Source organism: Pteropus alecto, unplaced genomic scaffold, assembly GCF_000325575.1.
Source record: "Pteropus alecto unplaced genomic scaffold, ASM32557v1 scaffold7, whole genome shotgun sequence".
Lineage (NCBI taxonomy): Eukaryota > Metazoa > Chordata > Mammalia > Chiroptera > Pteropodidae > Pteropus > Pteropus alecto.
The window spans coordinates 44,973,860-44,987,714 of NW_006494614.1; the positions used below are offsets into that span (position 1 = coordinate 44,973,860).

At 33.6% G+C, this 13,855-nt stretch overlaps 1 protein-coding gene across 2 annotated transcripts in view; it reads right to left on the reverse strand.

The window, feature by feature from the left end:
- The window catches only part of LOC102880739 (F-BAR and double SH3 domains protein 2), a 143,337-nt gene that overhangs the window by 393 nt on the left and 129,089 nt on the right, over positions 1-13,855 (reverse strand). For both annotated transcript variants that reach the window (XM_025042848.1, XM_025042847.1), the window contains exons 5-7: positions 12,105-12,249; positions 2,963-3,096; positions 637-691 (exon numbers count right to left, since the gene is read on the reverse strand). In XM_025042848.1, the coding sequence (XP_024898616.1) occupies positions 637-691; positions 2,963-3,096; positions 12,105-12,249 (334 nt within the window). The remainder of the gene's footprint in view (positions 1-636; positions 692-2,962; positions 3,097-12,104; positions 12,250-13,855) is intronic.

Here is a 13,855-nt window from a genome sequence, read left to right on the forward strand (position 1 = left end):
CTTCCAAAGCATTTTAGAGAACTTCAAGATATTTTGCTCATTTTATCCAGATGGGAAAATAAAAGTTCCCAAATTAAGTACCTTATCTTTATCTTCAAAGACATGGGTAAATCTGTTTGAATTAGAAAATGGTTTTTAAAAATTCAGCACTACTTATGTGCCAAAATAACTGCATGCTATTTGGTAGCTGGCAGCCAAAGGCAGGCCACTAAGCTTACTTATCAGGTCTTCGACAGCTTGAGAGTCCCACAAGAACTAATCACTTGTAATCACTTGCATCTGGCCCAGAATATCTGCTCAGGGTATAAATATGAATAAAATGGAATTTTAGAGCTTTCTAAAGCCCAAGGACTAAGTCTCCTGGATTAAGAGTTAAAGACATAAGTCTACCTAGGCAGGTAAGGTATAGAAACCTATCTGTAAAGCAATCTTGAAAAGCAAACTATCCAAAGTGCTGACACCTGCATGAAAAAGCCTGATGAACTGGGAAGGAAAGTTCTTCCCCAAGTTAACGACTTTACAATGCTTCTTTAAATTAGTTGAAAATAATTCACCTCCACCTCAAAAGACCCAGTTCTCTCTTTTACAGCTAAGGTAATGGTTTTCAACTATGAAATACAGTTTTCAAAAACTCACCTTTACACTGGCCTTCTGTAAACTGATTCTTGATTGAAAAAGACTAAGTTTAGATCTATAGTAAAAACAGAAAAATATGGTTAATAAAATTATCAAATTATATCATAAAATGATCAAGTATTATAATTACTAAATTTTTAAAAAGTTACTCTTTTCCACAACACTATTCTAAAAGAGAACTAAAAAATAGAAAACCAAGAGCAATGATTATTTTTCTTTACTATAGCAAGAATTTAGTATTATGGTGAAATAGAAATATTGAGATTAATAAAGTGAAAATATCCAAAAGATGACTTCATCCCTATAACTATCATCTGAAAGGCAACTGACCCCCAAAGTGAGAACTTCGAGGCTAAAATTCTCATCTGAGAGTCAGTTATATGGCTCTCTACCAAATATATTCACCCCGATGTCCCACAGGTTTTTCAGAACCTACATAACCAAAACGGAACTCATCCTTCCCTTCAAACTGAATCCCTCTTCCTCCTATGCTCTCTCCTAATGTTCACATTTCACCATTTGTCAAATTGGTCAAAACTACATATTGTCCAGTTTTCACTTCCCCTTCCTGATCTTCCTTCTCACCTCTTAGAAAAATTATATCCATTCTTCAAGTCTTTGTCCAAATATCACTGCTTCTATAAAGGTTTCCTTTTCCATTAGGCACAATCAATCTATTTTCTAGGCTTACCTAAATGTTTTCCTATACCTACTATAAATAAATTAGTTACTACGTGAGTGACTTTAGGCACTTAATTTTTTTGAGCTTATTGTGCATGAACAAATCACAGTTTACACAGTTTACACAGTTAAACACATTTGCCCTTAATTCTAGGCTTTAAAATTCCTAAGGGCACAAAACTTATCTTATTCATCTCTGTACCCTCAGTACCCAATATAATTAGCCAATGGTGTGAGTAAGTAAAGATAAAGAGGCATTTCTTACTCTATAGTTGAATTAATTTTTCAGAAAAGTTACATACTAACTAAAATATCTACTTTGCTGTATCTCCTTTGAATCTGAGTCACATTAGAAGGCAGTTCCTTGTGATCAGCATCTGTGAATTGGACCCTGTCAAATCCACACTTTTCAGGAACTGCCCTGCAATCGTCCTCATTTTCACCCTGTGGGCCCTGGCTAAAGTAGGCTTTATATATGTTCTACAAATTTGTCAACTCTGTGTTCTAGAATCCTCGAGAGTTTTAACAAACAAGTTCCTAAAAACCACATGACAGGATATTCTCAACGGAGATCACCTAATCTAAAAATTTGGGGTCTTACTGGAAAGATGAGTTCATTCACTCTATGAAAGTACAGGAAATATTTGTATGCTTACAAAAATAAAACATTAAATAAATTAGGGAAATATAAATACACTTTCCAGTAACATAAGTATTTTATGAGTTTTTATTTAGCATTCCTTGGTATTAAATAAACTTTCCAGGAGTCCCTCAGTTTTTTCAAGATGCTGATGAGATTGTTTAATTTCTTAGTTAAAGAATGTATTAAATAGACACCCCCCTACTCCTTGCTAGTTTGTACAAGTGTTCATAGCCTTCCTGATTTCATGATAGGAGTTCAGACTCCTAGATCTTTGCATCAGTAAGCTCACTGAACTCGAATCTTAGCTCTCCTTAAAGACCTCTTCAGAGTACCATTCTATAACACAGGTTTATTTCTTCTCAAAAACTTATCTTTTCTCAAGTTATCATTGCAGAATATCTTCTTTTCTGCTTGCTTTATTATCTCTTTCCACTATCAACTGCCAGTTCCTTCTTTTCCTAATTATTCTCAAAATAAAGGATGTGTAAATCACAAATACAGAAAGTAAAATTCACGGTTAATACATACATAAAAAGCATATGTATTAGAATTTCACAAAATAGAAAAACTGTGCCTGAGGTAAGTGCTTTTATTCACTTGATGTGTCCATGGTCTTTTGATGGCATGCTAACGATCAGGAATTTACAACCACGATTGACTTAGAGTCAGGCTAGCATGAGAAAAATGAGGCTCTTAAACACCACAGCAACTTTATCTAGACTTTTGCTAAGCATTCAATATAATGTTTATTTGTCTTCTTTCATTATGAGAATTCAATTTAATGTGAAAACTGGTCAAATCTTCTCATTTTGTTACGTTACTTTAAATAAAATCAGCCAATACAAAAGAAAATTTTGATCTAAAGTACATAATACCTATAGGTCAGATGAAACCACTATAACCTAAGAATGAGTCTAAGCCCTACGTTAACATAAAACAAAGTATTGGAAAAAATAACATTTATTTGCATAATCACTTTTTCAGAAATGCTAAAACACATACTTTGCCTCGATGTCAGCTTTCTCTCGTACTGCATGAGCCATCTGTTCGGTCTCAAAGTACTTCTTTTTGCCTTTAGCTAAATCTTTCACTGTCTCTTGTAATTCAGTTTGGATCTTTGTCAACTGGTCCACGCACTGTAAAACACAAAGTGCAATTATTATGATTTTAGTTTTCAGGTTTATGAAAATGAGTTTGTCCTAAGGACTATACAGTACGCCCTCAGGATGGAAACCCAAGAGAAGAATCAGCACTTTTAGTCTCCTTCAAATTGCAAATTAAAATCCAGTGAACAGCTAGCTGGTACTTTAATTTCAAGTAATGTATGAAATTGTGTCACAGTGTGTTTAACAACTTCACTTTGAGAAATAACCTGAGTGCTGATGGCTGACACTAAGGTGAGGCGTAAGAAGAGCAACAATGGAGATATGACAATAAAGGCAAAAGAACAAAGAAGTTCTGTGTTTCTTCATAATCTTAGTAGAGTCTTTCTATGTGTTTGGGGAACACATACAAAAGGTATTACAGGATTCACCTCTAGGAAAGAAGCAGTGAAATCTGAAAAGTCTAACATGATAAGCCCAAGATGAAGGAGAGAAGCAAGAAACCTGGGTACCACATTATAATTACTACTCAAAACTACTCCTATCTCAACTCTTTGGATACACATATAATTTCTAGGAGAAAGGATAGACAATAATAACTCAAAGAAATGTTTAATCAATAAATGGTTGCAACACACTAGGGCCAGAGTAACATTGCTTTGGACCCTTCTGGATATCCAAATTAGAATCATTTCCCTCAGTTTGAAACAAACCACTGAAAAATTTCACCAGCCTGAGGCCATTTCAGGGTAGCTCCCATCAAAAAACTTATGAGTCTGGAATAGCACATTCAGTGCTTACTGGAGACTGACAAAAGCTTAGCAAAGCAGGAAAGACATCGGTGAGGGACTTCGTACCACACTGAACAGTGTGGAGTAGAACAAAGACATCAGAAGAGCGAGGATAAAGCACGAATAAACCTAAATTTAGCCATGTGACATACAGGACAGAGTTCTCCAGAAATTTTGGGGTACTGAGAAAGGGACTACTTTACACAAAGTGAGAGATTTGGGAAGTTCCTGATAGGCACATTTATTGAGCACTTAAGTATCAGGCTATGAATAAAGGGCTAAAAAAACACATCTCTTTCCCCTCTGTAAGAAAACTGAACCTTTAGGCCTATGTTTCAATAGAAACCTGATGAAGACACAATTGTCAGCTATGATATTCGGCAACGCTGCTTGTAAACTGATAGGTAAACTGCACCAACTTGAGAGAAACTGCAACTGAACTATAAATATCTGATAAAAAACCTTGGCTTTGGGCTTGAGTATAGTGATTCCTGTATCTGGATGTGTCCCTTGCAGGGACCTTGGAAGCTCTGGTCTGCAGTGTGATAATAAAAGATTTTCGACTCCTTTAGGGCCTGTGGCTACCCCTGTGAGTCTCATTCCCTCAGCCCAGAACTGCCACCTGGGGACAAAGTGGAGTAACTCTGGTTGGCTATGTAAACTGAAGTATATACTAGTAGAAGAACTAATTCTACTAATGCTGGATGCCACCCTGTTGGTTAACTGTGTTCCCTGTCCAAATGTCCTTCTAAGTAAAGCTCATGCCAGATGCCACCCATGATAATCATGAGAGTATTTAGTTACATTTAAGATGACTCCCTATGAGCATTGCACAGGCACAATGCATTATGCTTAGCACTTTATGGGTATTGTCACATTTAGTCCTTGAAACAATTCTGTGATAAAAGTATTCATATTATTAGTCCCATTTTAAGATGAGGAAACAGACTTAAAGAGGTTAAAAAACTTACCCAAAGTCATAGAATGAGAAAGTGATCATATTCTTTATCATGTAACCCATTATAGTGTAGCTCAGTTTTGTGACAACCATGGACTCTAAGGTCTCATATAGAGATATTTTATCTTAAAATAGTAAGCTTTAAAAAACTGACATATAATTCACCTTTTAAAGTGTACAATTCAGTGGTTTTTAGTATATTCACAAGGTTGTACAATTATTACCACTGTCTAATTCCAGAACATTTCATCACCCTAAAAGGAAACCCCATACTCATTAGTCATCACTCCTCAGTTTCTCCTACCCATAGCCCATGGCAACCACTAATCTACTTTTTGTCTCTATGAAGTTCCTATTCTGGACATTTCATATAAATGGAATCATATAATATGTGGCTTTATATATCTCATTTCTTTCACTCAGTATAACATTTTCAGGATTCATCTATGCTATATCATGTATTAATCCTTCATTCTTTTTCATGGCTGAATAATATTTATCAGTAAAGACATACTAAAATAGTAAGCTTTAATCTTGCAGAAAAATTTTTCTCCCTAAGTTTTAATAGTCTTTATCATATACAAACCTCTTGTTTAATAAATAATACCATGACAACCAGAAACTCCCATAGAGAAGTGATAAATATCCCAATAATGCCATGTTTGCAGGTGTGAAGATCTGAGAGAGTGCTCCAATTAGATATGGCTACAATTAGATATTAAGAACCCAAACTGGGGCGTGGTCTGAAAGATACAACTATGTTTAATGGGAAAATGGGATGAATTATTTAAAAGAAGAGTCAGGTATAAAGCATCTATATCCAGAATTATCATCTGAAACAATGGAGTTTGGCCTCTAAAAACTAATCAATGAAGGGAAGCCCAAGAGTCCTATGGTGATATACATGCACCGAAGGGGTCTGCTAATTTGAGTATTTTGAGAGGAAACTAAATGCAGTAGGTCAAACGTTTTCCTGAGGATTGCAAACCATGTGAATAGGGTCTCCATACAAAATGAACACCAAGGGTACCTGTACATGAACATTTATGCACATATACCCACACATGTTCACTCCTTACATCCCTACCCTTTGAAGAACAAGACAGCTCTCTTTAGTCCTGGGTAACCAAACATCTTATGGGGATTTCTTAATTTATTTTAATCTATAAAAGGCTATTAATTAAATTACTTTCTATATGTGCTACAATATCAAATGCATTTTGTGATAGTTCATGTCTTTAAAAGATTTCTCAAAATTCTCATCAAAAAACTCCAGTTGATTCTATTCCTACTTGCTTTTTTCCCTTTACACAAGTTTCTAAGCTACTGTTCATCAAACAGTATAAAAGACAGCCTCTGTACAGACTGAAGAGATCTTTCATGACCCTTTCTTCCGTAGTGTTCAGTAAACTCACAATCAAATGTTTTCGACCACCCTAAAGAACTATTTCAAGTGAGAGTAATTTGGGTTCTTCTTCAAAGTAAAGTGCTCTGCACGTAGCAAAATACCAAAACTATTTATTTAAAAAAAGTCATCAAATTTAATTTGCAAAGAAAAAGATTACCTAGGATTTTCTTTCCAACTTTTAAAATAAGCTCTTTTGTAGGAATCCGGTGTTCCAGGGTAGACTAAGATATATACTTAAAAAGAAGCTTAATAGTACCTATGTTAAGAAGAGCCCCGATGTGATATATGCCTGGCGCTTCCCCAAGAGTTATCAGCACTGAGCACACACAGAAATGAGTGTATAGTTTACATTAAGGCTGAGGGATCATACAAAATGATGACAAACTTGGATATTATAATCCAGATCCTAATGAAGAAATTAAAAGTATGATCTCTGAGTATGACAGAGAAATGGGATTGATAGATAGATAGATAGATAGATAGACAGACGAATAGATGAATAGATAGACTTGCTGATAACTTAAAGACAAAAATAAAAATAAAAGTAACTTGGGCAAACATATCGAAGTCCTACAAACTAGCAGATTCTCTGACCTAGTAGTCATGTCTTGAAAATTTATCCTAAGAAAATAACTTAAAAGAAAAAAGTTAACTTTTATTGCAGATTTACTGGTATGATTATACAGAAGTATGATTAAATAAAGCAAATAAAAAATTCATTCAGAAGAAAATGTCAAACATTAAAGTGGTATAGAAATATGAACAATTAATTATGAAATGGAGAGAATGGGGAAAATGGGATATCCGTATTAATTACAACTATTATAAAAACTAAGAGGATAAAAGGAGTAAGGAAATTAACTAGTCTACTAGGTGAAGGAATTGTATGTATTTTTCTGTAAGCCTACTTAAATATTAAACTTCAAGTGCTTAATATGTTTATTAAACTTTTAATGATTGCATAGGATTTGAAATTAGGAACTAGTATATTCAAGTTCCTACTGTTACTTACTACCTAAGTCTCTAACTTTTTTTAGACTCAGTTTAATCATTTGTAAAATAGTAATATTTACATATCTAACAGGTTGTTATGAAAATCAAATGAAACTATAATGGATGAGGTAGTAGTTTACAAACTCTGAAGTGTTATACAAATGTGAATGAATCACAATCATTTCGAGGAAAGAAGTATGAATGAGAAAGTTATGGACAAAAGCATGGCTAATTAAATATAAGAATAATAAATGTTAACTGGACTTATTGTGTAATTATTTTGCAAATATTGAATTATTATGTTGTATACCTGAAACTAATATAATATCAATTATACCTTGATAAAAAAAATGACAGGTTATATTATTATGGCTCTTGTTTTGATTTATGCAAATGTCAGCATACAGAAAATGATTCAAAAATCATTTTAAAATGATTTAGAAAAAGCTATGATATAGTTCTCATTATAATTTCTACAACGGTTGGACCATTTATAATTGTAATATGTGTGGATTTATCCCCAAGTAGAGAAAATTAGAGAAATACGGCAAATTAAAATTAAAATAGAGAAAACAGAGATAATGAAAATTAGAGAAAAATTTTTAAAAAGAACATGAACATTAAAATGTTATAGAGAGATATTTTTAAGTCAAAACTGGTTGTGGTCATGACAGAACAAGTTGTTTCAGACTATCTTCCCATAGTCTGGAAACTCTAAAGTTGGACAAAATAGATTTTTAAAAACTGGCAGTAAATGATGACAACACGTATACATCAGACTCAGGGACAATGATATCTGGGAGAAGGGCAGCACAGCTAGATAAGCTCTATGTTCAACTTGTCTTTTTTCCTTTGGACATTTGAGGAATCGTGGCATAAAGAAATAGGATATAAACAGATAGTGGCATTCTTACTAGACCATGGAAACAGAGGTTGGATTTTAAGGATGCTAAAAGAATAGGAACTTGAGAGGCTAATATCTAGAAAGAAGGGTACTACAGAGAACCAAGCTCAGAAGTCTGTATCCAACTTCCTCCTGAGTCATCAGTTGACTTCTAAATGGCATGTATGGTGTGAAATGCTAAGAAATCCAGTAAAGAACAGTAGCTGAAAGGCTAATGAGCTGATCAATGATCAGAAGATCAAAGCAGGTACATGACAATGAAAAGACAAAGGTAAGAGTTCAAGTCTTGTCAGAGTAGAGGGGCTTTGGTAAGCACCACATTTTCAGTTAAGACCCTAGGAATAAAAATAAAAGTGAAAGAAATCAGCCCTAAAAAACTCTAAACCCAGACCATAACAGTATAAAGGTGATCTGATAATATTCCATCTGCTTGCCAGAAAACTTAATTCTCTTTGGAAGTAGAAAACATCTACAGAGCCTCTATAATTTTTATCCACAATGTGCAGCATTGTGAGGCATACTCAAACAGCAGATTCAAGTAACCAAAAACCAAGAAAAACAATAAATGATAAAAAGAGACATAAAGTGATTCAGACAGTGGAATTATGATACGCATATTAGGACTAATATATTAAGAAGATAAAGGAAATACATGGAGAATTACACTAGAAATATAAATCTATTTTTTTAAATCAAATAAAAATTCTAGAACTGAAAAATACATTAATTTTCTAATACATAAGTTTTATAGCAGATAAGAAACAGCAGAACAGAGTATTATTAAATTGCAAGATACTAGTGGAGAATATTCAGATTGAAGTAGAGAGAGGAAAAAGGGTGGAAATAAAAAATGCAGTAAAAGTACAAAAGACACGTGGAAAGAGTCAAAAGGTCTAACTAACCGGAAAAGTCATAATAGGGGTGGAATTATAATGTTGGAAGATTTTTGCATTGTTCATGAGGTAGTAAAATAACTAATTCAAGGTAGACTGTAATAAGTTAATTTAGAGTAAAGATTGGAGAATAGTAAAAGTATCAATTTAAAGTAAACTGTAATAAGTCAGGGAGGCACATCAGAATCCTTAAGGTAATTACTAAAAGAATAATATGAGATTATAAAATTAAAAAGCTAATAGTGAAGGAAAAATTGATAATAAGAACTATAAGACTGTTCAACCTTATAAATCATCAGGGAAATGTAAATCAAAAGCACCATGAGATATTACCTCACAACTGTTAGGATGGTTATTTTTAAAAAAAGATAATAAGCATTAGCAAGTTTATGGAAAAATTGGAACCCTTGTATACTGTTGGTGGGAATACAAAATGGTGCAGCTGCTATTGAAAACAGTATGGAACTTCCTCAAAAAATTAAAACTAGAACTACAATATAATCCAGCAACCCCACTTCTGGGTATTTATCCAAAAGAACTGAAATCGGGATCTCAAAGAGATATTAGCACCCCATGTTCACTGCAGCACTGATCACAAAAACCAAAATGCAGAAACAATCAAAATGTCTATCAACATATGAATGTATAAAAATGTAGTATATACATAGAATAAAATATTATTCAGTCTTTTAAAAAAGGAAATCCTACAATATACAACGACATGAAAGAACCTGGAGGACATTATGATATGAAATGAGACAGCTCCAGAAGGACAATTACTGAATGATTCCATTTATGTGAAGTATCTAAAATAGTCAAACTTATAGAAACAAAGAAGAGAAATGTGGTTGGTGGTAATTGGGGGAAGAGGAAAGCGGGAGTTGCTAATCAAAAGATATAAATTTTCAGTTATGTAAAATGAATAAGTTCTAGAGATCGGATAAACAATATTATGCCTATGATAACAATATTGTATTGTATACTTTAAAATCATGTTAAGAGGGTAGACCTCATATCAGTTGTTCTTATCACAATAAAATATTTTTAAAAGAAAAGATTAATCCAGAAGAAAGCCATAAAAGGGGGGAGGGTTGGAGACGAAAACGGAAAAGAATAGATGGTTCATTGATCCCATATGGAGTTAGTGTGCCATAAAGTCTGAGATGTACAATTGGAGAAGCCAACTGTAGTGGCCATCTGTTGCTTTTGCTTGCTCTGTTACTATTTCTCTTGTATTTTCTTTGGGAACCCATCTCAATTTCCCTTTGGAGAATCCCTTTTACCATTTTTAGTCCATGTAGTTTTCATAAGAAGTGTAACCCCTGACTTGGGGCAGGGGGAGGGAGGAGCCTTCTGACCCAATGAGCTTTAATTCTGGTAGTTTTCTTTGAACTTTGGGGAAAATGGAAAACGTAGGATGGCTGGCTGTAAGATTTGCAAATCTGGCACTTTGGGGGTCACCATATGAAGAGCTGCTAAAGAATGAAGCCATTGGGAAAAGCAGAGCTAATGGATGAGAAGAAAAACTGAATTCTAATACTATTCTTTTAGATCCACCCTTGCCTGGATTCATCCATGCTGAAATTTACAAGCTAATACATTCTCTTCTTGGCTTAAATCAGTTTGAAGTAGGTTTGTCTCATTGGTAACCTCAGAGTCCTCAGGTATACCCAATGTATACTTCATGTTTAACAACTGCTTAGATGAAACATAAGCATCATTATCAGCTATAAAATAAAACAAGTTAATTCACAGGTATGAGGGCTTGTGATATCTCACTAAATATTCTTTGCCCAGGAATACTGGTTGAATTCAGGTCAGAGAGTATCCTACCAATGGAAGAAAAAGTAGAAGTGGTCAACTTTCAAAATATTCTGATATTGAGAAAGGTGGAACATTCCAGTAAATCAATTAGATTTGGTAAATGCATTGGCTATCTGAAATGCAGTATTTCCTCCTGGTTAGGAAGTTACATTAGTATTGATAATTCTCTGCTCCATCTCCTACCCTCTCTCAGCATTCACAGATGGATGTACACACACACATACACACGCGCACAGTGTTTTCCTCCAAATCAAAAGCATTGTTTGGTCAGTGGTCACAGAGTATATTCACCATGTTTGTTTTGCAAGGAGTATTTGAACAAAGATAAAACAAGGGTATTCTTATAAAAATATGTTAAAACTGACTGATATTATGTAAGTGCTCGAAAGAGATTAAAATTGTATATGCACAATATACATGTAACATATTGATTTCATGCTACTGAAATTATCTTTGGCAAACAAGTAAGATTAGATTTTTTGGGGGAGAGGTTGTTTGTAAAAAAATTCTGAAAACTCAAATGACAACCAGAACAAAAATACTGGATGGCTTCTGAAATATTATTTCCTTAAATAATTACAACTTAATATTTTCTAAAGTATTAATACTGCCGTAAGAAAAATTTAATTACTTATCAGGTGTCATGATAATCTCTATTTTTGTAATTCTATTTCCAAAAAGGACACAATTCAATCATCTACTTTCAATAGCAAGCTTTTCATAAAAATCATGTTAAATGATTTTTCTGTGAATTTTTAATTTCTGCCTATTCAAAGAAACATATCTATTTGAAAACTTTTATATAACTTACATAATTAAACTTTCGAGTACACTATTTTTGGTAGTAAGTTTGCTGTATTTCATCAAAATGTGTCAATTTCCTTTAAATTATTATGCAAAATGGCTCAAGTTGAAGCTAAGATTAAGTTTTTCAAGACTCAGTGAGATTAACATTGTAACTATTTTAATATACACCAAACTATACCAATATTGTGAAACTAAAGGTATCTGTTTACTTGAGTTTAACTGAAAACTGATATTTGCTAAGAAGAGTTTACAGAGCTTTAAGAATTTCCACAGATTGAAATTACACTCAATTTGTCAGTTAATAAAATAGAGTGGCTAGAGGGAACATATTGAAATCAGAAACATTTGTGACTATAAAGAAAAGCTCCAAGTGTTAAATGCAATTTAACATAATCTTGCAGATTACAAATGTAGCACTGAGATATTAAAATGTATATAAGAAAGGAACAAATATAAACAATACCCTTTTTAGTTGTTGTTCTTTTAAGCTTCTCATTGTCCTTGCAGGCTCAGAAATGAAGTTTTTATAGTTTTCGCATATATTGATCCGAGACTGGGCTACCTGCATTGTTCCCTCGAGAAAAGATTTCCAAACAGGATACATGCTCCTAAGTTCAGAGGGAAAGAAAAGTATTAGTCCAGGTAAAGAAAGAAAAAGTTGGCTAACCTTTTGCCCACTGGCTAACATTGACAGATAGAATGAATGTTGTCTTTATAGTTAAAAGTGTATTTATACTGGTTTATAGGCAATAATATTTTTAGCATATAAAGCAGAAACATAGCATATACTCTATTCCTCTCTCTCTCAGCAACTGGCTGTTTTAGTTCATTAGCTACTCAGGTTACTGGAATAAAATGATAGAAAGGTTACAATTCTAGACAAAGGTAATATTATAAAAATCAGTGAATAATTCAGACTGTCCAGGCTTTTCCCCGTCTCAGGTCATCGTTATAAATATCAAGTGTCATTTCATTAAGGCATTTTCTTAATTTTACAGATGAGGTAACTGAGGCTAAGACAGATTTAGAGAATCACTCTACACCACACAAGAATGTGACAGTACTGAACAGATGAAGATCAGGTATATACCTCTAAAGTATATTCTCTTTGAACTACATATTATTCTCTTACATAAACTCATATGGCTGGGGAAAAATCATAAACAATTGCTTATGTGCTAGAAAAATCTATTTGTCTGACAAAATAAGTCTATGGTATTGTTGCTCTACATCTGTTTCTCTGTTGTAATAATGCTTACCCAGCATCACATTGTGGCTTGGAGTCATCCCAAACAAGTCCCATCACTTTTGCTTGATAAATGTGCTCAGTAATCTCTTGGTAAAGTCAAAGAATTAGTCATCTTTGCTTTTTTGTGGCCAACTTCTTTTTCAAACCTTCTCTTCTACTTTGCTAAATGTATAGAGTTCTAGAATGCTCCTACACTAATCATAAACATATTTTATAATTTATCATAACAATGGATGCTACTTTGTTTTTTAAAATGATGCTTGCACTGATAAATTATAATACTCATCTCCTGTGTCATATGGATTTTCTTGTGTCACATGGGTTTTCTACTATGATAATAATGTACAGGACCATGTGCTACATAAAATGCTAGCTGTGGGTCAATGAATGACAGTGTAAAAGAAACGACAACAAAAAATTAGTTGGGTCCCCATCCAACTTAGAACTAAAAGAACTTGAAACTGTTTTTCAATGAAGGAAATGATTAGTTTGTGTAAAGAATTAGTTTGTGTAATATATCAAATGAATCAGTTCAGATGGAAATATTCATTTATTTAAGCAGAGGTATATTACTTCCATTTGGAAAAAAGACAATGTGGTATGCCAGCAAAAACTGCCAACACAGAGCACTGATGGACTTGAGAACAGCAAAATTCATGTCGTCCATGACCTTACTGCATGACAACCAATGGAACCTAGGATGTAAATTTACAGATGCCCTCCTAAACTGTCCAAATAACTGATATTCTCAAAGAATGCATTGAGTAAAATCTCAGTACTATGCTTTATAAACTATTAATTTAAATCAAAACACATTTTAAAACCAGAATAAAAATGAGAAAGAACCATTATAAACTGTGATAGAAAAGGAAGGAAGGAAGGAAGGAAGGAAGGAAGGAAGGAAGGAAGGAAGGAAGGAAGGAAGGAAGGAAGGAAGGAAGGAAGAATCCATTCATTCATGCTCT